This window comes from Nomascus leucogenys, chromosome 6 (assembly GCF_006542625.1).
Source record: "Nomascus leucogenys isolate Asia chromosome 6, Asia_NLE_v1, whole genome shotgun sequence".
Taxonomy (NCBI): domain Eukaryota; kingdom Metazoa; phylum Chordata; class Mammalia; order Primates; family Hylobatidae; genus Nomascus; species Nomascus leucogenys.
In genome coordinates, this window is record NC_044386.1 from 1,238,432 (window position 1) to 1,264,906 (window position 26,475).

At 56.6% G+C, this 26,475-nt stretch overlaps 1 protein-coding gene across 1 annotated transcript in view; it reads right to left on the reverse strand.

Annotated features, from left to right (window-relative positions):
* Positions 1–1,319: 1,319 nt before the first annotated feature.
* LPCAT1 (lysophosphatidylcholine acyltransferase 1) overlaps positions 1,320–26,475 on the reverse strand; it is a 60,188-nt gene continuing 35,032 nt past the window's right edge. The window contains exons 6-14 of the mRNA XM_030813890.1: positions 22,688–22,746; positions 20,268–20,302; positions 18,946–19,000; positions 16,870–16,952; positions 13,987–14,112; positions 13,379–13,532; positions 10,407–10,505; positions 6,427–6,568; positions 1,320–3,728 (exon numbers count right to left, since the gene is read on the reverse strand). Coding sequence (XP_030669750.1) covers positions 3,544–3,728; positions 6,427–6,568; positions 10,407–10,505; positions 13,379–13,532; positions 13,987–14,112; positions 16,870–16,952; positions 18,946–19,000; positions 20,268–20,302; positions 22,688–22,746 — 938 coding nt within the window. The 3' untranslated portion in view covers positions 1,320–3,543. The remainder of the gene's footprint in view (positions 3,729–6,426; positions 6,569–10,406; positions 10,506–13,378; positions 13,533–13,986; positions 14,113–16,869; positions 16,953–18,945; positions 19,001–20,267; positions 20,303–22,687; positions 22,747–26,475) is intronic.

Genomic DNA, 26,475 nt, shown 5'->3' on the forward strand with positions numbered 1-26,475 from the left:
TGGTCCTTCACTACCCCGTTTGCCCTCAGCCCCACGTCCCACATCCCAAGCTCTGCTTCATAGCCCAGGGGGCCTCTCCTCCCAGCCAGCTTCTGGTTAGGATCAGCACACGACAGCAGCAGCGGCTGGCTGGGAAGACAAGCCCATTCTGCCTGCCGTGGTTCTGATGGAGTCTCCGGCACAGCAGGTACAGCTGTGTCAACTCTTGCGTGAACACCGGGGGTGGGTTTGCTTTCCCTGAGGGTCCCACCTTCATTTCTCCTGGCTCCAACGCTGAGTAGAGAACTGAACACAAAGCAGCAGAGGCATGTTCGATGACAAACATGTGTGCTGCAAACCACAGGAGTTACCCTGCGGTGCCCCTCCCCGGGTGCACCCACCAGGCACAGCCACCCTGCCCACAGCCTGCACCTGGAGCCAGACACTCCTCCTCCTCGGTCTCACACCAGCTGCGTCTTAGCAGCAGCTGCCCCATCCAGCGCTGATGTGAGATGTGCAGATCTAGTTTTTGTTTTAACCCTTGCTTTACTTTAAAACTTGGACATAATTTCAATGGCAGTATTCATTTATTAAAAATGGCAAATGCATACAAGCATGAAGTACAAATTGCTGTTGCTTGAAATAATGTCATTTTGGTGCATATTCTCTCTCACTGAGTGAGGTCAGACTGCACAGCTCACTGGTAGCCCATATCTGAGACTTACCTTCCTGAACAACATCACGATTCACTTTTCACCTTCTCAGTATCCCCCATAATTGTACACAGGGAAATGAGTGGTGGTGGATGGTGAACTTTGAAACTTGGCTTTTCAAAGTATTAAAAAGGAGAAACGCCTGCAGATTGGACATTTGCAGGCTTTTCTCCTTAAGTTTTCTTCCATCTTTGATGCTGGTGAAGACACAATCTTGATTCTTCACATGCAGTTTTGGGGAGTGTAACAGTGAGCCCCGTCTTTCACCTCTAGTTCCAACTTTTACTGACTCAGTAGCACTAAATGCCAGATCCCTTTTCCTCTTTGCTTGACAAAACATGCTTAAGGGGCATGTACTTAAAATTGAGAAATTACATAAGTCAACCCACCAGGCAGGCAGACAGCCATCCATGTTTCAACTCTGTAAAATGTCTGCTACCATCCGCAAAATACCAAAACACTCCAGAGCGTCCGTTTGCCACCAAGACAGCTTTTTCTGTAGAATTTCAATTCTTGTGTTTTCCGAACATGCTAGAACCACACTAAGAAAATCTCATCTGGATTGGCTCTCCTCTCACAATGCCTGTTGTTGTCCTTCTAATAAAAAACCACACAAAACAACATCACTCCCAAGTATAGAAGACTTTGTTTTATTTATTCCATTGAAAATCCCAAGTTCCTTCATGGCAACCCTCCCTCTGCCCTCACACCCCAGCAGGTCCCTGCAGCCCAGGGCCCATGCCCCACCTGCCCACGGGTCTGGTTCCCAGGCCACCAGGGGCCCGTTGCGTCCCGTCTCACACACAAGGGATTTAACTCAATGCTATGTACATTCACAGTTCTGAATACCCACCAACTCTAAGTCACCACAAAGAGAAAAGAGAATCAGGAGGAACAAACATCCATTCAAAGTCTGTTTATCAGAGATTTTTTTTCTGAAAATACACAGTGGCATTTCATTCAAAAAACCCTTCATCTGCAGACCTGCGGAAGGGAGACGGCCTGGGTCCCCTCCCTCGGAATATCTTAGTTTATTTACCTCCTTCATTGGCCATTTGCAGGCTCTTCTCCTTGAAAAATGAATCTTTACACATTCTCCAATTATAAAATCAATGACTGTTAGCTACCAAAGGCTGCACTAGAATTTCTTCTGTGTCCAACACGCCAAGAGCCCTGAAACTGACTTCCGTTTACTCCATGCCTGTCTGTCCTGCTGGCAGTGTCCACGCTAGAAACAAGTCGAGGTGATTGATTGAAACGGAGCTGAAGGTTGTTTGTTTTTAAATGTCTGTCAGTGGAGAAACGCGTATCACGAATCTCTGAGGAAGTTAGTAAACATTTTTTCCTGTACTTACTGGCCTTGGTGGTCACTTTCTATAGAGATGCCTCAAATATAAAAAGCAATTCATTTCAGGAATCAAAAAAATTTTCCAAACAAACCCAGAGCCTTTGCTTTAGGAAGCAAACTGAAGTCTGTGATGATTATTGTGCTTGAAGGATGGGTTTCTAATTATGTCATAAAAAATGATGAAATAAGGTGATGTCATAGGGACTTCAGGTGACACCAAAATACCCCCATCCAGGGCCTGGAAGCCCCTCTGCCTTTGACTCTAAGATGGGGCAGGACCCCCGCTCTCGGTGGGATGTGCCCGCGACCCTGGCACCGGGAGGCAGTGCTGCAGTGAGGAGTGGTGTCCGTGCGGCTGTCGCCAGACATCCTCGTCACCCTCCACACCGCACGGCCCAGCGTGTCCTTCCACAAGCAAAAGACTGCGGCTCCTCTCTGCAGGAAGGTCAGCCACACTCAGGCGGCTGCGTCACGCCAGTCACCATGGAAACCAGGGCTGAGAGGAAGATGCAGCCGCTTCCAGCAGGGACCCAGCCTGAGAGCAAGGGAGGAGTGGCCCAGTGGCGGCTGCCTTGAGCTTCCAGCTCGGGCCCTGCTCATTTGAACAATATCCAACCTCGGATTGGAGTTTAGGCTACAGTGAAGTGGATTATGTTATGCCGAAACAGAAACATCAAACTGCCAACGTTTATAAAAAAAAGAGGGAACTGGAAAAGGATTAAGAAAAGCAGAAAAAGTGTTTTGGGGCTAGGTCCTTGAGTTCACACCTCCCCAGGGACCCAACGGAAGGAGAGGGATTACCTGCTGGAGAGAGGCCTGATGGAAATTTAAGTCAAAGCCCAAACAGCCTCAGATTCTATATATATTTAAAAAAAGGCCTATAAATAAATATCCTTTGACCCTAAAAGGAAAAATGAAGTAGAAAAACAATTTTCATTTTTAAAAAAATGCTGCATGTTTCCTGAAGTACCTAAATGGAGTTTATAAAATACTCATGAGCTCCAGCACACAGGTAGAAACACTGAAAAATCAGGCGACAGCTCTGCCAGGTTGTGGATCCACAGAGGCAGACAGAGGTTTCGTGCCAGAGTGACACGCAGGCACACGCTCCATATGGCAGGCGTGTGCTGAGTGTGCACGGAGGCCCGCCCGGTGCACGCTGCCGCTGGAAGAGGCTGTGACAGAGACTCGAAACCAGGACCCCGTGGGAGAACATGGGGTGGCACCGGTGTCCCCCACCCGGCAGGGAACCTGACCCCATGGGATCCAGGCCAGGTGGGGGATCCGCGTGCGCGCCCTCCGATTCTCGCACAGTAAGCGTCGGTTCTGCAACAGACTTCACAAAGGAACAAGATACAAACAGCCCCCGAGGCCCCTGGAACTCGGGCTGAAGACAGTGCCTGTACAGCAGGAGTGAGGAGTGGAGCCCGGAGGTCATTCGCAAAGAGGCTAATGGCGGTGATGCCACGCGGGAGGGGCCGCGTCTCTCCGCAACCCTCGGTCCTAATCCAGCTTCTTGCGAACAGGCTTCCGCCCAGCGTCCGAGTTTTCCGGGCTGAAATCGGCACAGAAGCCATTTGGGATTGGCGCAGGTGGGGTCTCTGCACAGCTTTCGAAATGTGTCTGATCCGGGTACAGGTATTCCTCTGCGAAGTCAGGGTACATTTCTGCAAACCTGTGGAAGTCAGCTGGAAAGACAAAGGCACCTGTGGTCATGGAATGGGGACGAGCAAATGTCTAGGATTTGGAGGCTCTTTTCCTAGGGCCCTGGCGGGTGTCCACCTCACACCCTCCGGGGAGGGTTAGAATCGTCTGTGAAACGGATGCTTTCGGGGTGGAGAGAGGAACTTGTGCTTACTTTCTTTGCAGTGCAAAGTCACCCTGACAACGGGGGCAGGCTGGGTGTCCTCCTAGCTACTCCTGCTTTTGGGAAACCCTATAGAAAGCTTCTAGTTTTGAATTCGACAGATATATCCTGGGGACTTAGCACTTCTGAGGCACTGTAACCAGAGGAGCTGGCTCAGGGACAAGCCCAAGTGTCTGGACAGAGATCTGGCGCTCTGAGAGGGTGCCCTCGTCCACACCGGGGGACCCGGCAGGCAGGGGGCCGTCCTCACAGAGCCTCGGACTGCACTTCCTGGCCACTCTGTGCCTGGCTCTCGGGTGAGCGCCCTCGGCTTCTGATGGCACCATGGAGGCTTCTGGTGGGGCTGGAAAGGTGGTGCAGGGGGCTGGTTATGCCAGGCAGCTCCAGAAACATTCAGAACCTGGGCCACCAGGTGAGAAATCCAGGGATGGTTGTTACTGGAAATTGTCTGCAGCTGGTGGGTGCCCACTACAAACATCAAAGAGCCTGAACACACCAAGGAGCATTGCGTGCTTTCAAAATGGAAACAAGTGCACGCATGTGCACACGCAAACACACACACGGTAACCACACATGTGCGCGCGCACACACACAAAACAAGTGCACACAGTAACCACACGTGCACACACACAAAAGCACACACACACGGTAACCACACACACGTGCACACACACAGTAACCACACATGCGTGCACACACACAAGCACACGCACACACGGTAAACATGCATGCGCGCACACAAGCGCACACGGCAACCACACGTGCGCGCACACACACACAAAAGCGCACACACAGAAACCAAACACGTGCATGCACACAAAGTGTATGCACACACTAAACACACACGCGTGTACACAAAACAAGCACACGCACACACAATGGTAACCAAACACATGGCACACACAAACCAAGCACACACACGGTAACTACACACATGCACACAAACAAGTGCATGCACACACGGTAACACGTGTGCACACACACAAAACAAGTGCACACAGTAACACACATGCGTGCACACACCCGTAACACACATGCACACTCACCCAAACAAAACAAGCACATGCACACACATGCACGGTAACTAAACACGTGCACACATACACAAAACAAGCTCACGCATACACATGGTAACTAAACACATGCGTGCACACACACAAAAGCACATGCCCACACACAGTAACTAACACGCATGCATGCACACACACAAAACAAGCGCACACACACGGTAACTAAACACATGCGCACAAACACAAGCACACACACGGTAACTAAACACACGTGCACACATACACAAAACAAGTGCATGCACACGGTAACTAAACACACGTGTGCTTTCAAAATGGAAACAAGCATGCACATGCACACACACAACACACATGCTTTCAATACTGAAACAAGTGTGCACATGTGCACACACGAGTGCACACATGGTAACACGTGCACTTTCAGTACTGAAACAAGTACACACATGCGCGTGCACACACGGTAACTAAACGTGCACTTTCAGTACTGAAACAAGCGCACACGCACATGTGCACACACGGTAACTAAACACGCGCACTTTCAATACTAAAAGAAGCACGCACATGCGTGTGCACACACATGTATGCACACACGGTAACTAAACACGCATGTGCACTTTCAGTACTGAAACAAGCGCACACGTGTGCACACACGGTAACTAAACACAGATACGCACTTTCAATACGGAAACAAGTGCACACATCCGCACTTCCGCCTCCAGGCCCCCATGCAGAAGCTGTGTACGCAGCTCTCTCGCATCTTCTCATTTGCTCTCAGGCCACACTTCCAGGTGGAGATTGTGGCATCCACCGGGATGAGCCAGGCCAGAGCCTGCAGCCCTGGGAGCCTCTGGTGGATGCAGTGTGGCTCATTCACACTGCAGGGGAGGGAGGCGCCCCGGGCTCGGGTTTGTGGATTTTGCACAGCAATTTGAAAATATCAACCACCATTTCCCGGACACCGACAGCTCGTGCTCTGGAAACAGCCGTGTTACCAGTCACCTCATCAGATGTCCACAGACAGGTGAGTTTTCTCGGGAGGAAGTCGTCCTGGGCGGCACGGGGGTCTGCGGCGCCCGCCTCCTCGTCTCTCCTGACAGACCCCTCCCAGGAGAGGGGGGATGTGAGACCACGCCCCAGCCGGCAGTGACAAAGCCCACAGCCAGTGGCCTCGAGGACTGGGTGCGGGTATCCCCCACCTCCAGGCACCTGGATCCCGGCCTGAGGCCATGGAAGGCTCAGAGCTTCGGAACTGGGCTTGAAGTTTGGTTGTATAAATCGCCAAAACAAATCAGATTGCAAAGCTCCCTAGGAACCTTGCCAGGTCTCCAGAACCTTCCTTCTCAGGGGTTTCTGTGTTACATAGGGCAGCCTGGTGAATGGAGGCATGGCGGGGACTCCACTCCCGTCCTGGGCTCCCATGGAGACTCGCCCCACACTCTGCCCGGGCCCTGCCCAAGGGCCGCGAGCACGACCCCACTCCTGCCAGCTCACCGAATGTGATCTTCCCCTTCTCCTCTTGGTCAATGGCTCGGAACAGGTCGGTCACGGTGAGCTCTGCCACCCCCAGGGCCGTCTTGAGGATGCAAGACAGGTCACCTTCGCTGACGCTGCCGTCCTCCTGCGCTCCATACATCTGCAAGGCAAACTGGGTGTCACCTTGCGGCCTCCTCCCCCGCCCACCAGGCCCCGCTGTCCAGGGACACCCCAGCGGCCCTGCCCCGCTTTCTCAGAGCTGCTGGGCACCTGCAGGGTCGGCGGCTGGACACGGGAGACTCGAGCTTCCATGTGGAGCCATGCGGCAGGGCCCTGTACCTTGGATCTGGCCCCTCCAGGTGCCTCGTGGACACACAGCAGATGCTTCTCGGGCAAGGACTCAGACGCTGCCCACCCCACCCGTGATAGCTCAGCAAACCAACCAGCACCTGTGGCTGCCACTGGGAGGCCGCAGAAGGGACCTGCCTGGGCCACGGGCCAGCGTGGCGAAGCTTGGGCTGCAGCGTCTCCCCATAGCCCTCTGTCTGCCTGAGTGCAGGCTACAGCAGACATGTTCACAAGCATCAGTAATAACATTAAAAAGCCCTGATGGTTAGAAATCGACAGGGCAGATCAGGAGCAGAAATGAGAAGGACCTGGGAGGGCCCCAGTGGGGAGCGGGAACCAGGACCCGGGCTCTCTCCTGAGCCTCACACGTGACGCCTCCTCTCTTCCTCCTGCTCCAGCTGTGGAGGCGGCGGCTCCGGCCCTCTCTGTGCAGGGACCAGGGCCGAGGCGCCTGCTGCCCACTCCCCACAACTCCATGGCGCTCCCCTCCCTGGCTTCACATGGACTCTGTGACCTGGATATCCAACAGACCCCTTGATCAGGGCCTGCCCGTCCCTTTGTCCCTCTGCCTCCTCGGAAACACTTCGGCTCCCCGTGGGGTGCAGGGTCCTGCCCCAGCGCTTGAGGTTCGAGCCTGGCCCACGGGCTCTGTAGCAGCACTTTCCTCTCAGGTCCGCCCGTGTCCTTCCGCTCCAACCCCCGGGCTCCCTCACCCCCCTCCCTGCCCCCTCAGATGGGCCAGCTCTTCTACCTGGTTCTTCCCCGAGTCCTCTACCTGGGGCTGCACCAACCCCCGCCGCCCCCTCTCTGCCTGGGGCCCGTGGGTCCTGGGGTTCCCGACAGGACCGTCGCCCTGACTCCGAGTCCCCTTCTCCTGCTCCAGTGCGCTGTGATCTTGTGAGCGTTCGCTCCACCCTCCGAGAAGTGGGCTGCCTGTGAGGGGCGTTGCCCTCTCTTCAGGGAGGGGCTGTGCCTTCACCTCGCCCGGCTCCTCCTTGTGGTGCTCAGAGAAGAAACGCTGACGCCTCCGGCCTTCCGGCCTGGCAAGCTGTCCCAGGGATCACACCTTCTTCTCCGGGCCCTGTCTCTACCCCCACGGACCGGGTCTGCCGCAGGCTCTGGGGACCCCATCCTCACCCTCAACCCTCCCTCCCCTGGGCCTCATCCCACAGCGCTGGTGCACGTGGGCACCCTGTCTTCTGTGGTCTACGTTTGTCTCCTGCTTTTAGATTTGCTGAATCAAACATCTGCAGACGAAATCCACGTTGGCGCTGCTGGAGCCGCAGAACAGGCCGGGTCAAACCCTCAGGGCGACGGCCTCCAGCTCCTCGGCCGACCTGGATCCCACTCGGCCCCCAGAGAGCAGTGCCTCCTGCCCCCTAGTGGTTCCAAGGCTGCTTCAGCCAGGACGACCTGACATCTGTGTCCGTTTGGACATGACAACTGCAGATGCAGACTTTCATCCTCGGAGCCTGTGTAGATGCTGCACGGGAAACGCAGGGAGGTAGGCCTGAGGCTACCACGGGCAACAGACTTCAGTTCTCACTGTCCACTCTCTGAGCTGCTCGAAGTTTTACCAGGACCACATCTTAAGGTTTTACACAGTAATAATAATGAAAAAGAACAAAAACAACGGGCCCCAAGGCGTATGAAGCACGTCTGTGCATTGCCCATCTGGAAAGTCTCCAGCACCAGCGGGTGCCTCTGGAGTCCTAGGTGCTAGGAGTTCTGTGTCCACGGTCAGCCTGGGAGGCAGCTTCCTGGATCTCTATGTCCCAAGGGCAGCACGCTGGTGCAGTTGCTATGCTCTCACACGAGACTGCTCGCTCCATGGAAGCCCTTCTGGCTACATGCAGTCCCCCTCAAAATGTGCCAGGCTTCCAGGGCAGCAGAAAAGCACAGTGGCCATGACTTCAGGAAATGATGACACCATGGAAGGTATAGGCTGCAGAAAGGGACATGGGGAGGCAGCCCACAAGAAGGTGGGAGGAAGGCAGGGCATGTGCCCTCAGGGCGGAGCTGCTGAGAGTGGAGGTGAGGCGGGACCCTGGTGTCTCACCCATCTTGGGCCTCACCCATCGCCTGCAGGATTCACCTGAGAAAGACCTCCCGGTGGCACGTACCCCACCCCGAGCAGGGACCCGGTGCACACTGTCCTCCCCAGCAGGCATCCTCAACCCAACCACAGCCAGTTACCCTGCCCACCTGCAGGTGGGGCCTCTGTGGGAGGACGGTCAGGCTCCACAGCCCATTGTTTATGTTGAGAAACAAGGCAAGTGCCACCCTCACCGCTGCTGTCATTCGTTCCAAATTGTACTTGGTAGCTTTAGAGCAGGGGCTGGTGGGGCCAGCAGAACGGGGGGCGGTGGCTCATGCCTGTAATCCCAGCACGTTGGGATGCCGAGGTGGGTGGGTCACTTGAGGCCAGGAGTTTGAGACCAGCCCTGCCAACATGGTGAAACCCCATCTCTTCTAAAATTACAAAAATTAGCCAGGTGCTGTGGCATGAGCCTGTAATCCCAGCTACTTGGGAGGCTGAGGCACGAGAATCGCTTGAACCTGGGAGGCAGAGGTTGGTTGCAGTGAGCCAAGATCGCACCACTGCACTCCAGCCTGGAAAACGGAGCGAGACTCCATCTCAAAAAAATTTTTTAAAAAAACAGGGCGCAGTGAAAGCACGGCCAGCGGGGGCCGTGAGGCCACAGAGCCTGGCTCAGATCAGGGCCCTAGGAGGCAGGCTGCCCAGGCCTGGAGGAGGTCGGGCTTTCTTACAGAGGGCTGCCAAATGTTGAGGTCATCCAGTTCATCCTGCCTGGGGAGACCCCCACAAGCCACCTTTGCATGTGGGGACATTCCCCAGTGTTGCTATGGAGAGGGTGTGCTGGCGTCAGAAGCCAGAGAAGGGAGTTCTTGGAGCAGTGAGACAAGCAGCTACTGACTCACACATCAGGCCCTCAAGATGTGGCTAATGTGAGTCACGCCCTGTGAGAAGCCTTGGTAAAAGTGTGCCTCTGTACAGGCAAAGCCGGCCCAGCTCTATCCCAGATGAAATCCACATTGGTGCTGCTGGAGCCTCAGAATAGGCCAGGCCAAACCCTCAGGGTTACTTGGCCTCCCGCCCTCCAGGCCTGACCCAGACCCCACTCAGCCCCGAGGGAGCAGCGACTCCCTTCGGTGAGGCAAGTCCTGAGGGCTTCCCAGGAGTCTGCAGCTGGGCTGGGACCCCAGACTCCCCCAGTGGTGAATGACGGGGCTCTGACATTTGTAGCCCCTGGGGTTAGCCGATGCTTTCTTCACCAGTCCACAGTCTGAGGGGGAGAGAGGACGAGGCGTGTGGCCCCTATGTTAGGTGCCCTGTGGTGTGTGATGGTGTGTGACACTACCAGCCCCACCCAGGTGCCCCAGGACCCAGGAAGAACCTCAGCCATGCTTTCTGATGAGTGTGGATTGCTAATTCCAGGAAGAAATAAATCTGGGAGTTTTCTGGGTGTTTTACAAACAACAGCTAGCATAAAAAGCTTGTGTAAAAATAGCAGTTGGGCAAATGATCAATTAACGGATATTATAAGGAACTAGAGAAATGAACAGTGGTGCTGACGTGACTGCACCACCCTATCCCCCAGTCAAACCCATGTGAACTCTACACTCACCTTGAAAGCCAGCTGGATGGTGTCCAGGGTCCGGGCTGGCCGGCAGACGACAGACAGGGCAACCACACACTCTCGCAGGTCCACCTCACCGCTGCCGCTCTGTGGGGAGAGATGCTCTCAGCCACAGCTCGGCTGCCACCTTTGGCACTGGAGAAACACCAGGGTTTCCCACGGGTGCTGGTGTTAATTAAAGGCCAGTCCCGCTCTCACTCAGGAACGTTCACCCATGTGAAAAGGGAACCTTGGAAGGACATTCTCCAAGGTCACTGTGCTGTGTACACTTCTTGGGGCCATTACAGTGACTTCCCAAAGTTCACAAGGCTGCACAGGAAGCACCTCGGCAAAGCACACGCGATGCAATGCCTGCCACCTGCCGAGACCTGCATTTGAGAAAACCCCGTGAGCACCAAGGCTGCTTCTGGGCTCTAGGAATTTAGTCTGTTTATGGCAACCCATCCATCCTGCAGAAAGAAGGTGAACCCGGAGCTGTGACGTGGAGCTAAACACGCAGCCCCCAGGCCAGCTGTGGAAGCCAGTCAGCCCCGTGCTGACCATTCTCAGTAACTCCTCACACCCAGAGTCTCCAGGGACACGCGGATGTGAGAGAGCAGGGTGGTGAGAGGCACAGGTGGGGGCTGACAGGGTCTGCACTTCTGATGATGATGGGAACGGTCTGCACGTGGCTTCAGGGTGTGCCCAGGCCATAGGAAAGAACCTCCCAGGTCAGGGCGGGAGGAGATGAGGAGCATCCTGGTCAAAGAGCAGGAGGAGGTTCCAGGAGGAGAGCAGCAGGAGCATCCAGGGGTAGAGGGAAGACTCCCAGGTTGGAGAAAACAAAAGAAGGTAGGGAGCACACAGGATAGGGGGAGGACTGTGGCCAGAGAGCAGAAGGTGAGGAGCACCTAGGACAGGGGAAGGATTTTGGCCAGAGAGCAGGAGGCGAGGAGCACCCAGGACGGGGGAGGACTCTGGCCAGAGAACAGGAGGTGAGGAGCACTCAGGAGCAGAGAGAGGACTCTAGTCAGAGAGCAGGAGGACGTGAGGAGCACCTGGGTAAGAGGGAGGACACTCTGGTCAGAGAGCAGGAGGTGGTGAGGTGAGGAGCACCCGGGGCAAAGGAGGACTCCCTGATCAGAGAGCAGGAGGTAATGAGCACCCAGGATGGGGGAGGACTCTGGCCAGAGAGCAGGTGAAGAGCACCCAAGGGCAGAGGGAGGACTCTGGTCAGAGCAGGAGGAGGCAAGGTGAGGAGCACCCAGGGGCAGAGGGAGGACTTTGACCAGTAGTTGCCCCTCTACGCTTGTGTCAACCACAGGCCGTAGGTGCTAGGGGTGAGATGCACACAGGTCCCTGAGGGTCTTCTGAGGGAACTGATAGCTTTCTTTGTGCTACGCCACACCCCTTGCAAGGCATGGGGTACTGGGACTGGGGCTTGGGTATCTGGCAGGTGGAAATGACTGTAAGTCCCTGGCTCTGGGAAGGTCTCGGCCTGGGGGTCTGAGGTCCTGGGTGTAAATGGAGAATATTCCTCTCATAAGATCATGTGCATTCGAAAGTGCAGAAAATAAAAACTTAACCACACAGTGTCGTAAGTTACCTCGGAATGCTGCCTGTGAAACCAGTATTCACCATTTCGCATTTCAATTCCAACATTGTGGTAAAGCACCTGAGTGCAAACGCAGCCGCTGCTGTGGCACGGACACCAGGCGGGACTTGCATCCGAGATGCTGTTTGCAGCTGCCCCGTAGCAGAGGGCCCGTGGCTGGGGGCCCCTTACGGACACCAGGCAGGACTTGCATCCGAGACGCTGTTTGCAGCTGCCCCGCAGCAGAGGGCCCGTGGCTGGGGGCCCCTTACGGACACCAGGCGGAACTCGCATCCGAGACGCTGTTTGCAGCTGCCCCGCAGCAGAGGGCCCGTGGCTGGGGGCCCCTCTGGTGCGTGTGGTAGAATGCCCTGAGCCACACACTGTGATCCTTGGTTCACACTCTGCATACTTGGGGGGCAGCCTCCTTCTCCTGTCCTGGGTGCTCCTCATCTTCTATTGCTCTCTCCAACCAGGGAGTCCTTCATTTGCCTCTGGGTGCTCCTCACCTCCTGCTCTCTGGCCAGAGTCCTCCCCCTGTCCTGAGTGCTCCTCACCTGCTCTCTGGCCAGAGAGGCCTCCTGCCTGCCCGTGTTCCACCCAGGGCCGCACTGCAGCTGCTCTGTGTCGGTGCAAAGCATATATGGCGCTGTCACATGGGACATCTCACGCTGTCACGGGACAGTCATGGCTGAAGGAGCCCTCCGCACACATCCTGGCGTGTCACCAGCTCCTCCAGGACCACAGCATAAGAGTCCATGCTGGGACATTGACACCCAGAAAAGACCAGGATTGGCCGACCTGTGGCTCGCCGTGGCAGCCTATCCCGCCCCTGCGTGCCACCTCGTACCTTCCTAAAACCCCGAGGCTGCCCGCATGTTCAGGGCCACCTGGCGTGACCGTGGATGCCTCATCAATTACGACGAGGACCTGGGGATGACGTGCGGAGGGCGGAGGGGAGTGGGCGGCTGCACCAGGAGGAAGCCCTCCCACACCCACAGGCTGGCGGGGAGCCTCTAAGCCGATCACAGAGGACGGACGTGTTATTAGAAACTCTTCTGGTGAGCAGGGGCCCTGCAGGGGGTCCCTTGGAGACCCCAGGCTGGGTGTCACCGTTTGATAGTGTTAGACTCTGTAATCAGACTAAAAAACCCCAAACCACAGGCACATTCGTCAGTAAAGGGTAATTTAAACGTCAAATGTGTACATGTATTTAAAGGCATGGGAGGAAATACCTCGGAATGATGGGGGTGGGTAGTGAGGGGTGGTTTTCCTTCTCTGCTTTCAAATTCGTGTGAAAACATATTTATATTAGAATGAGAACAATTTATACTTCAAAAAGCAGGAGGTTTTGCGGAGACCCCGCTCCGCAGGCGACAGCCCCTACCTCGTCGAACAGCGAAAACATGTCTTCCAGCAAGTCAGAAACGGGGACCTCCAGGGAGGCCGCAAACTCCACGATACCAATCCTCTCTCCTCCCTTCATCCTGGCTCTTTCTGAGTATCTGTCCAGATCTTTTTCGAGTTTTTCTGGTTTTAGCCTAGACAAAAAAAGAAGGAAAGCTTTCTTTTTCAATAAAATGGCGGCATGCTAACACTAGATTTACTTCTAAGATGTGTCAAAATATTAAAATTGATAGAAGTAGCAGCAAGTTAGTTTTCAAGAAAAGGCATTCTCCTAATTGGAAGGTGTGAGATATGTTCTGTCCAAGTGTCAAGCCAGGTGCCTGTGCCCCTGAGACCCGTTCCCTTCCCCAGGGCGGGTCTGGCAGGACACAGGGTGGCCCTCCTGGGGCGCCGTCCACACAGACAGCTGACGCCAGCATTAAGCATTGAAAGACACTATGTGGGCTGCAGTTGATGTTTGAAAAAAGCCAGAATAAACATCATTAATAATAATCTCCTCAGTTCCCCGCCCTGCAACCCCAGGCAGCCCCCGCCGGGCCTTGGCATCATGGGTTCTAGCTAATGCTCAAGGAAGAACCAGGTACTCACCCAAGGCCCCGCACGAGCCTGGCGAATTCTAAAAGGCAAGTGTCAGCGGGGAGACGGAGCTGTCCTTCCGCCAGGGCCAGCTGGCAGTCCTCGAACGTGTAGTCAGTCACGGAGACACCCAAGGCCCTACAAGCAGGGCAGCCCCCTGTCAGCCCAGCCTCGTGGCGGCCAGTTCCCACCGCCCCACCGGAATAACCACCGATGGCTCAGGGGAGAGGAGGGCTGAGGAGAGGCAGTGAGACAGGGGAAGGGCCAGCTGGTGGGGCAGTCACACATTCATCGGTCAGCTTCACCTCTCATCTGGGTGCTCTGAAACAATGACGGCAGCCACACCAAAGGTCACTAACACAGACTACCATCACGTGAGAACCATGAAAAAGTTTGAAACAGCATGAGAATTACCAACATGTGACGTGGAGACACGAAGTGAGCTCATGGTACGAGAATTACCAAAATGTGACCCAGAGACGCCAAAGTGAGCTCACGGTGCTGGAAAATGGTGCTAACAGGCTTGCTCAACACAGGGTTGCCACAAACGTGAAGCAACTGTCTGTGAAGCACAGTAACATGAAGCAAAGTGAGGCGGGCTGTGCCCTCACTCCCAGAGCTGCCCCGACCGTGCCCTGTGTGCTTAGGTGATGAGAAATCAGTGCCTCTCCAGTCCTATTTGAGAGCCGCTGAAGTTCCCCTTGGCAAACTTAGGCATCATTGTTTGGGAACAGGAGAGTCTCAGGCTATCCACAGGAAAGGACAAGGCCCAACTGAGGGGCTGCCTGTGAAGATCACAGCAGTCCCGGCCCCGCCACGTGTGACTCCAGGTGAGCCAGGGACCAGGAGCCCCGGCTGGGAGAACCACCCACCTCCACCAGCCACACCTGGGGCCATCCCCGGCCTCTCCTGATGGCCCGTCCTGGGTGGCACCTCTCTCCAGGCCAGCACTGCGCATGTGTCATTCAACTCAGAACCCCCAGTGACTCAGAGGCCAGCCCCATCCCAGATGAAAACCAAGGTCGGGGAAGGATGTGTGCACTCTGCCACCCTGGGGTGCCACCGTCCTCGCAGCGGGCAAGGGAGGAGAACGTGCTTCCAACACTGCCTCCTAGGACCCACTACGGGAGTGGGAAACCAGCCGGGAGGAGGAACCACCAGGGCCCCTCTGCTCATGATCAACTCCACTCCCCGAGAGGGGCTGCACGGCCATGCCCAGGCCCAGGAGTCCGGAGCTGCTTCTCCCTCCCATCTCCACTCCCCGAGTGGGGCTGCACAGGCCCCGCCCAGGTCCAGGAGTCCGAAGCTGCTTCTCCCTCCCATCTCCACTCCCCGAGTGGGGCTGCACGGCCCCACCCAGGCCTAGGAGTCCGAGGCTGCTTCTCCCTCCCATGTTCCTTGGTGGGGGGTTTTGCTGACGGCGGCAGACCCTCCAATGGCCCTGATGTGATGAAACATGGCTCCCGGTAATTTGGAGTGGGGTTTTAAGAGAATTCTGAATTACTACAATGGAAACGGCAGCACTCTCGTACCCTAAAAAAGGTACAAGTTCCTCGGAGTTCGTTTGAAATGGAGGGTTCTAAAATAATCAGTGAGGCCCACAGGCGGTCTCTCCTTGAGCTCTGTAAAATCTGTTCTCTTCCTCCCAAGTCCCCAAAAGTAGCCAGTATTGGCAGCAGTCCGGAGCACAGAGGTGCTGGGCTTGGAGGTGGGAATGCATTCCCCTGGCTCGGCGCCTACTCAGCTTTTTGTATTGTTCAGAGCTGCCTGTGGTGGGGGTTGAGCGGAGCTTTGCGGGACAGAGACTGCCGGGCCCATTTCTACCCTCGGACACATGCTCTGGGAGGGAGAAGATGGGAACGTGAGGGAATGGGCCGCCCAGCTGAATCTTCGGGGTGTCAGCAAAGTGTGAACAAAGTGGCTCAGAGGTCAGAGCCAGGCACACTCTGACGGGCCGGGCCATGGCTGTGTTCCCCTCTGGGCTCTCTGGAGAGACGAGTTCCCAGCCATGCCCCGACCTGCTGCAGTAGGAGCCTGGGGGTGGGGCCGGCGGACGAGGCTGACGTGGCTTCCAGGTGGCTCCTGCAGCTCAGGTCTGGCAGCCGCCCAGTGGAGGGGAGGCTCTAGCTCCACTGGACAGAGCTTTGCAGGAGGAAGCACTAGGGAGGCATCCAGGTGGGGGTAAATCCAGGTGGGAGGACCTGGTTGCAAGGACAAGTGTGGGGGGAGTGGGACCCCAGGGATGGAAGGTGCTGAGGGAGGGAGATGGGGAGGGTGTGTGAGCTGACGACACTGAGGGAGGGAGAGGGGGAGGGTGTGTGAGCTGACGACACTGAGGGAGGGAGAGGGGGAGGGCGGTGAGCCGTGCTGTCCATGCAAGTGGGGGACCTGGGACCGTGGGAAGCGAGGACATTCCCTCTCTTCCTAACTGCATGCACGAGAATTGTGTAAGTAGCACAAGTCACCTTACAAGATTAAACGTGCAACCACTCCACCCTGCCAGACAGAGTAAGGGCACTGGTAAGTATCACACAGGCAGAAGAGGAAGGGCAGGTGTGGAGGCCGCCGCACAGATGTGAAGTTGGCCCAGGCCAGCGCCCCGTTGGATCATTTAGGGCACAGGGAACATAGGACCTGGGGTGACCAACGGCTGCAGGCAGGTCTGGAAGAACCAGTCATGCATCTCCCAAACATCAGAGAGGGTGAAATGCCATCAGAGGGAAACAAGGGACACAGCACAAGGCCAAGCACACTTCACCAACATGCACGGAGCTGGTTCCTGCACTTTTGCACGAATGCCTTTTCCTAACACTGTTGCCTATTTTCAATATACAGAGAGCAGAACTCTGGGAGATGCTCCTGACTCGGCGATGGGGGAAGGAGCCGCTCACTTACTCGGCCATGACTCGCCGCACGTTGCTGGCATACAGCGCGGGGTTCCTCTTCTCCTCCTCGTTAGGGCTGTACACAGGAAGGAACTGGGCGCACAGAGAAGCTGCGTTAGTATCACAAGACGCTGACCTCAGCACCACCACCATAACGACAATTGGGAGGCTGACAAAATTAAGATCTGTCAAAGCAACGCCCGTTAGAACCGTCTTCAAAGTTGTCATGTGCACACGTGTGCAAGGACACACCCCATGATGCATGAACTGCACACGTGTGTACTTGAACACTCACCCTCGCCGATGCTCCCTGGGAGCACCTGCTGCCTACATCAGAACATCCGGCTCCCTGATCTACACTCACTCCCGTCAGTGCTCCTAGGAGCGCCTGCTGCCTACATCAGAACATCCGGCTCCCTGATCTACACTCACCCCCGTCAGTGCTCCTAGGAGCGCCTGCTGCCTACATCAGAACATTCGGCTCCCTGATCTCACAGAGGGACTTATGCCCATTTCTCACGGAATCAGTTTTGTAATGGGGATAATGCAGCACGTTATTCCTACATTTGGAACAGATTATTGGCAGCGTTTTGCCACCTCTTGCATTTTGAAATTAAAAGAAATTGTCCAATGAACTTGTCCTTGCCTGAGTGACACTTATACAGCATTTTAAATGAATATGACCCACATTGCACGCCGTGCAGGAAAGGGCAGAAGACCACCCTGGATGTCCTTTTCTCTAATACGGAATATTTCAGAATATAGGAACATCCTGAAACCCCAATTCTTGCTCTTATTTCTAAAACTTCCGTAAACTGCCATGGTTCCTCATCAACATTTGCATCTTGTATGAACAACGTAAGGACAGAGCAGTTTTGCAAAGCCATTCACTTTCTTTTCAACTCTTAAAATTGGAAACCAGGCCTGTAACACAGCCATTCAACACCAGGGAGCCCTCGGGAGCTCAAGCTCAGTCCCCGTGTTCTCTGCGCGAGGCCTGGCCTGCACCCTCCCGGCCACAGCCCATCCAGCCACATAATCCGGCTGAGGGGGGGGACTGCCACCCTCAGGCCCGGAACGAGGCCCTTCAGCCCAGTCCTCTGTAATGAGAGCGGCTTATCCTCTATGGAAGTGAACAGCCGGGCTGAAAGCCGGGCTTATCGGTATATTTCGTAGCACTCTGCAATACTTATTGGAAGGCAGCAAATTGTTTTATTAAATATTTAAGTTGCATGTGACTCATCTTTTATTTCCAGATGCAAGAAGTGCATATTAATTCCCCTTTTAAACAACAAAAAAAGAACTACTCCTCATCGACTTAGACAAAATCGTGCAGGCTACACAGAGGTGACTATTTAGTCCAAGGTCTTGACTCTGGAGACCTGGGTCAGGCTGAGAAGGGGCATCTTTGACTATGTATTAAACAGAGCATGGTGCTATGACAAACTCAGCGGTATTAAATATGTAAAGTAAAACTAAGAGCCAAACAAATAATTATTTGCATGTGGGCCAGCTTCATATGCCCTTAAGCTACAATACCCATAATAACGAATGGTAGGTTTAAAAAATCCTTTCCAGCTGGCTGTGGTAGTTCAGGCCTGTGATCCCAGCACTTTAGGAGGCTGAGGCAGAAGGACTGCTTGAGCCCAGGAGTTTGAGACCAGCCTAGGCAACAAAGTGAGACCCATCTCTACAAAAATTAGCTAGGCATGGTGGCGTGTGCCTGTGGTCCAATTACGTGGGAGGCTGAGGTAGGGAGATCGCTTGGGCCCAGGAGGTCGAGGCTGCAGTGAGCCCGTCGCTACACTCCAGCCTGCGCAACAGAGCAAGACAAGACTCTGTCTCAGAAAAACAAAAAACAAAAACCCAAATCTTATCCAAGTGGTTCAGACTCATACAAGAGACATAAAGTCATTGAAGTAAAGTAACCAGAGGCTCCTCTAAGGAGCCCTGAGAAATGGAAAGATGGGAAAGCAAGACAGATGATATGTCACATTGTACAAGGCTTATCTGGGCATCCTGGTGTAACCTTGTGTCTGCATCAACCACTGTGAAGAGCACTGTGTAACTCTGTATCCATACGAACCTCGATTTCCACTTGGTTGTGAAACTGACACAGCGTGAGCCACAGGATTTCCAGCCTTAAAAACAGATTGCACAATGTTGAGGAGATTTACAACACAGGTTAACAAGTAAATGACTCCCAATTCTGGAGCGAAACCTCCAGACGCGCCCTCCAGAGGGCGCTACCGGGCAGTCAACGCTCCCGCGGAGGGGGTGCTGTGCCCACCCAGCCCGAGCCCCAGTGTGACACAGCCGTGGGTGGAAATGTTGCTTTTCCGATTCAACACCTGCTCATGTCTTTGGTTCGTCTAGCAAGACACCATCTCCTGCTTGTTCTCCAGCTCAGGAGACCTCGTTCAGCCCACACCTGTCCCTCCACACCTGTCCCTCCTCGCTGTCCCCAGGCAGCACAGGCCCTAAGTCATGCCACCCCTCCAGCCTGGATCCAGAGTTCCCAACCTCAGAACCCGGATCGCCATGCCTTTGCCGCAGGAGTTCACATGGGAGACATTCGGAGCTGCTCCCAGGGCCACACTCATGCCCCTGACAGACAGCCCACTGCCCCAACCCTGTTTCTGCCCTGTCATGCCAGCCCCAGCCTTAGGCCCCAGGGACCCCAGAACCCCTATACCCTCTAGAGCCCCCTCCCAGCTCTGCTCCCAGCTGGGAGCCTCCACACGCCAGCCTGGGAAACACTGACCTCAACACCTTCACCTGAACGCACCAGCGGACCCACGTCCTCCCAAACGCCTGGGATGGAACTGCTCTCTCTTGGACTTCCCCGCTCCCTCTGCCCTCCCGACGTCAGCTCAGACATCAGCACCCAGGAGGCCCTGATGAGCCTGTGGCCCTGGGCTTCGCCTCTGGGGCTCGTTCCCGTTTCCGCAGGGTTGTTCATCGTTGCATAACTGACCTTCGGTGTCTGTGCCGGGGGGACAGGGACACTGACCCACAGTAGGGGCTGGCCTCCCACCCAGCACTACTCAGTCCCTGCGCCTGTGCAGACGGGGTCCCCCCAGACACCCCTAAATCTCCACTTTCCTTACCAGGGGCCAGCAGGTGGACGATGGTAATTACTGAGCTGGCCAACTCGAGAGTGGAATGCAAGACTCACAGTCCCCTCCTGCTGGTACTGAAGACGTGCAACTTAAGACCCCAGAATCCAGGAGTGTCAGGCCTGGGCCACGTCTGTACATTTAGTTTTCACAATGGGCTGAACCTAACGGCTGTCCCACACCTGCTTTCACAACTGCAAAAGTAACTAGCGTGCACGGCAGACCCCAAGCAGCCCCTACGTGTTCAGGGAACAACAGGACAAAGAGGACGACATGGCATTCAACTTACGCTCCAGGTCCTTGCCACGTCCATGTGATGGTGTCCTGGGGAGGAAGAGGCAGGGTCAGTCAGCACAGGGCCTGCACCCAGCACCTGCGTGTGCTGGCCTCTCCCTGCACCTCCCACCCCACAGAGGCGCTGCAGCCAAGGGGAAGGGAGGAGGGTGCTAGAGCTCCAGCTTCCCAGAGCCCCTGAGGATCCAGGACTCGGACAAGTCCCCCAGCCTGAGGTCCCCAGAGCCTCTAAGGACCCAGAGAACCACCTCCTTACAGGTGCCCAGAGTTCCCCAAAGATCCCCAGAGTCCCTGAGGACTCAGAGCCCCCTCTTACAGGTTCCCAGAGCCCCTAGGACCTAGGAAAAGGGTCCTCCCTCCCGCCATGCTCTCCTCTTTCCTCACAGGCCTGGGGACACCGATTCCAGTGTGCACCCGGGACCCTGGCCCTCTCCCGCCCACCGCTGTCTCCAAGTGCGCTGGGTGTTCCCCCAGCCACTGTGCATGTACAGGGCCCCCCCACCCCAGGTGCTCTGGAAGTCCCATCTTCAGCCTCAGCGCCGCCAGGCAGGGACTACACAGCAGGGGCCCTGACGGCAGAAGCCCGGACACCATCACCCTGGGGTGGACCCTCTGCTCCCCTGACGGCTACGCTGAGTGCTTCTTGGTGCGTCCAGTAACAGTGCGTTGCTTTAAACACACTGAAGAAACAATCTTAAAAGTGGAAAATCGAGATGACTGCACAGATCGGTGTCTGTTGTTCTTGGGTTGATTTTTTGCTCACAGGAGTTGCACTGGGGCATGGTTTCTGCAGTGGAGGCAGGAAGGGGCCCTTGGCCAGGAGCCTGGCTGACAAACGCACGCCTCAGTAAGAGGCACGAGGCCTGTCAGTCGTGTGACTACCGGCCCTGACTCCATTTTATTACCTGACCATCAGCCCTCTGGGCAGAGTGAAGCCCGCAGGCATTGGACGGGACAGGCCCTGAGGCGGACGGCCCAGAACCTGGCACCCAGAGGTCACCTGTATTTCTGCCCCACTGTGTCCTGACCCACGAGGTTTTTCTTTCAGTGCTTTCCTTTGCCGTCACAAAAAGGCACTGCTATAGACGGGAAGCTCCCTGTGATGGGCAGGCCCTCCTCGGCGCTCTCCCAGGTGGGCGCTCCACCAGGAGCCTGCAGTGAGCCCAGCACCAGTGGGCTGTGGGGACCTTGAGTCCGAATGGGCCGTCTTTATGCTCCAGGAGTCCATGAAGGGGCAAGGACGTGCAGGAGTCATTGCAGTGGAAGGCGGAACACAGCTGGCACCAAATGAATGCCCTGAGCCCGGCGGCAGGCCTGTGAGGCAAGGCCGTCTAAGTGGGGAGGGCCGATGGAACCGGAAGTATTCTGAGCGTCCAAGAGCACCAGGAGGAAGGCGCAGCAGCCACCTTACAGGTGTGGAAACTGAGGCAGGATGTGGGCAGGGGCGGGGCCAGGGGGTGGGGCTGCGGCCAGGGGCAGGGATGGAGCAGGGCCTGGGTCAGGGGTGGGGTAGGGCCAGGGCAGAGCCAGGGCAGGCTGGGGTGGGATGGGGTGAGCCAGGGCAGGCTGAGCCTCCTCCAGATGCAGCAAGGCCCCATGGGGAACTGCTCTGAGGCCTCGTCCAGACTTTCTCCCCAAAGGTGGGGTCCACTACCTTCACCCCAGGAGCTCTGGACCCCAAACGCCTTCTTAATTTTGTTTTCTTAAACCAAACAAAACCTAGGCAGTAAATGATGAAACACAGAAATGACAAAGTCACCTCCTTTCTCTCCAGCTGCCTCCGCCTTCCAGAACTTAAATGTTCTTAATTTTTAAACTTCCTGGAGCATGAACTGGGTACTGAAAGCTGCCGGGGGCCCTGGCCAGTGACGTGGGGTCAGGGGGGTTCCCTCTCCAAAATGTCAGGTTTGGCACACAGAGGAAAGGGCAGCTGCTTCAGGACCTATGGAAGCAGGCTCTGGAATACCGGGGACCACTGTGGAATCATGGGCTTGATCAGGGACACATGCGTAGAACAGGCTGCACTCAGGAACCCGCCGAGCCCAGGGCCCGGGCCTGTCCTGCCCTCTCCAGCACTCGGGCCTGTCCTGCCCTCTCCAGCGCTCGGGCCTGTCCTGCCCTCTCCAGCGCTCGGGCCTGTCCTGCCCTCTCCAGCGCTCGGGCCTGTCCTGCCCTCTCCAGCGCTCGGGCCTGTCCTGCCCTCTCCAGCGCTCGGGCCTGTCCTGCCCTCTCCAGCGCTCGGGCCTGTCCTGCCCTCTCCAGCGCTGAGGCCGGATGGACTCAGCATGGCCGAGCGTGGGCTGTGGCGCAGATAAAGGGTGTGGAGAGACAGAGACACAGGCGCACAGAGGCAGCTCGCAGTTCCCACTCCCAGAGAACTCCCCCGGAAGCTGACCCCAGGAAAACACAACTCACCAGTTTATTTGGATATCGTAAAACCACAGGCTGGACAGGCGCTCCGGGGATGAATGCACCTGCCGAGAAAGGAACAGCAGTGTTGCCCACGGCAGCCCACGCAGGACAGCGTCTGCTGCGTTTCTCATGCTGCCCTTGGGATAAAAGTGAGCTTTTCTGTCTAGGCCTTCCTGGTCAGCAAGGGCACTCCATGCCTGGACTATCTCAACATCTGTCCCAGCCGTAAACACCAGTGCCACAGCATGGATGGGCGGGAACATCGGCCAGGGGTGCTCCCCGGCGGAGGGACGCTTTCTGTTACAACATCGCACACAAGCTGGAAGGCGTCTGTGGAGGGACGCTTTCTGCTATAACATCGCGCACCAGCTGGAAGGCGTCGGTGGGAAGTGGGGGTCCTCATCACCAGCCATGCTCATCCACCTGATGGGGTTAGGGTCTGCCCTCACCAAGCACACGAATCTGCCTCGGGGCCCCACCTGCCGCCCTCACCTGCCCCTGGGGCTTAGCTCGAAGGACAGGCGGATTTGGTCACAGCTGCAGCAGGATCTGCCCGGGATCTGCCTCTCTCTCTCAGCGGCTGCCACCTGATGGGCTCCCAAGGAATCAGGAGGAGCCCCAGCGAGGCCCAGCCAGAGCCACAGGCTGCGGAGGCTCAGGAACTTCCCTGTTCCCAATGGAATTGTGACCGTACCCAGCAGCCACTCCACCTTCTCACTGGCCGGAGTCGTACCTTTGCGGGCTGAAGCAAGGCACCATGGACTCTGTGGATTCTGTTTCTATTTTAAATTCTATTTAAATTTCTATAGAAAGAGTTTTGTTTTTTTTTTTAACTGGAAAACTCAGGCATCAGAAGTACTCAAGTTTTAGAACAGGACAGGCGGTCTGAGAAGGGCTCCCCTGCCTGGCGACCTGAGGCCACGCGGGTGAATCCCCAGGCAGCACGTTCCTCCCAGGCTGCCAGCGAGTGCCACTATGTGCTCAGGAATCTGGGGTTGGTCCTGGCTGTGGGATTCTGCACAATTCTGGGAGAATGGAGCCCATACTTGCCCCTGAGGCTGCCAGGAGCGTCTGCCCCTAGGGCCAATTCTCCTTTCACGGTGGCCTGAGGCCAGAGGCCTATGTCAGGGCTGAAACCTCGAGCTGACCGCCCAACCCGCTCAGCTTTCGTCTCATGCAGGACATCCGCCTGCAGCCTTGGTGTTCAGCCGGCACCCCAAGTCCCTGGGCCCGTGTGCCGCAGCTTCCCCTGTGTCCAGGGCTGGGTTGCCCCCTTCCTGCCGTGGGCTCAGCAGCACCTGGGAGCGAGCTCACGCAGTTCACCCAGCACTTCTGTGTGCCCAGGTGAACGGGTGGCTGTGTCAGGGGAGGCGGAGGACGGCAGGGCTGGCACAGACCCAGGCTCAAGCCCCAGCTCCAAAGCCCGGCAGCCGAGTCCCAGCCCCTCAGACACGCAGTGTGGAGAAAATAGTCCTCACTGCCTGGGACCGGGGCCAGGAGCACGCATGGAGTGCCGAGACCTGCTGTGGGTGATAATGGCTTTGCTGCTGCGGCTCAGCTGACCGTCTCCACCATGTGTCAAGGGGACATCACTGAAACTCAGTAAGAATCAAAGGAAACCTCAACACCCTGGGGACCTCTCAGGAAAGTCCCCAAGAGCACAGAAACCCCCCATGAGCCTGAAAGGTCAGTGACTTCATGGAAACCCCGGTGGGAAAGTCTGCAGGGGTCTCTGGCCTCCCTAGTCTCCCAGGGGCCCCTGAGGGTCAGCAGCACCCAGACCCTGCCAGCACCGTGCACCCAGGGCAGGCTGCACAAGGGCCAGGCTGGGAGAAACCAAGATGAGGGAGACGGAGCCCAGGGCTTCTGAACGCAGGAACAAGGCTGAGGGGAGGAGGCACGGGCTTCTAAACTGCACAGAAACCTCCATATTCACACACACATTGTACCGGGCCTGGTTCTAACTTCACTAGTTGCAACAACGAGGCTGGGAAATGGCTCAACAGAGACCTCTGAGGCCTCCAGAAGGTCATCACCCCTTATTCACCCTGACCATCCCCCACAGCCCACCCCACAGGAAGAAACAGTCCACCATGGCCCAGGAAGAGCTGGGTCCACATCTGGGCACAGCCCGTGCAGGGAGGCTGCTGTGGCCCAGTGAGAGCTGCGTCCACTTCCAACAGCCACATTCGGCAGAGGCTCATCCTCGGGCAGTCGGTGCCCTCACTGGGCCCTCGCAGCATCCTAGGGCCTTCTCACTGTCTGCATTCTGCTCTGAGAGCTCAGAGTTGGCAGGCAGGTGGGGTGTGGGCATGTGGAGGGCGTGGGCCCAGGACATTCCAGGACACTCCAGGCACCCAGTCAGCCGATCCTGCTCTAGTGCCCTCTGACAAGGAGGGTGAGTGTGGGCACTGGAGAGGAAGGCCCCACATGGGCCTGTTTCAGGAGCAACTCGCTCCCTGCAGAGCCCTGAGGGTCTCAGCCCTGCTGGAACCCACCACATCCAGCAGACCCCACAGGGCTCTGCTGAGCTCTGTCACCCCCACCTCAGAGGCGGCACCCCTGGCCTGGGTCAGAACAGGGGGACTCAGGTGGACAGCGAAGCACAGACAGGAGACGCTTAGGAGAAAGAAGGCGCCTGGGCCCAGGAGGCTGGAGGCTGGGCCAGATGCAGGAAGGTCTCCGGGGATGAAGGCGGGGAGTCGGCAGTGGTGCCCAAACAGGGGTGACCCCAGCAACGTGACCCCAACATCAGGAGATGTGATGGAAGGCGCAGGGAGGGTCTGAATGGACGGGCCGCCACGGAGCTGGGGCAGCTCGAGCCTGAGACGCCAGGCAGGCTGTGGGTGCCTCTGGTGTCAGGCTCAAGGCGGGAGACCTTCGAGGCTCTGGAGGGCTCCACCTCGAGGCGTCAGGATCATGCACCACACACCAATTTCACCTCCAAACAGGAGGCTCCAAACCTCTCACTAAAAAGTACCCAGACACACGAGGGCCCGCGAGATTCCCAACACGTGACTCGAGGCAGCCGGAACCCCATGCCTGAGGGTGACACGTGGAACTCACGGCTGGACCCACTGGAAATGGAGATGGGGACATGATCAAGCCACCGTGTCATCTCCCCAGATGCCGTGGAACCCACCTGCGGCACAGCGAGCGCCCTTCCTGGACTGCACACAGTGAGCTCCTGCTGGGCACCGCCGTGACTCACCTCGGTTTTGTGATATGCGTTGAGAGGTTCTCACACGCCCTCCTCACATCTACACGAGGGCCGCCAGCTCCAAAGGGCAAGGCAATGGCCCTCCCCAGGGGCCTCCCCGCAGGCACGAGGCTCCACTCCGAGGAACACCTGCCCTTGAAGACAGGGCACGGCACTGACCCCAGCCCCACACCTGCCGAGGAACAAGACCTGACGTACTTGCCAGCTGTCTTCTGCCTGGGGCCTTGGAAACACGGCCCACTTTCGGCCTTCACCAAGGTTGCCCACAGGCCACGCCCAGGCATGGGCCCAGTGTGGTGGGGCACGTGGATTCTTGGTCACTGGGTGCTGCCTCCACCCTCTGCATCTCTGGTTCTGATCAGAATGACTCAGAACCACACGTGGTGAAGACAATGGAACGGGAAGACCCAGTACCTTCCACTGAGCTGCACCTTGAAGCCTCTGCTAGCAAAACCTGCCATCTGCCTGCTGCACCAAGGAAGGTGGAGGGTGACAGCACACGCATCTGAGCAGGAGGAGGATGGCCGCAGGCTCGGAAACCACAGCGGCACATGCAGGTGAGCGACTGCAC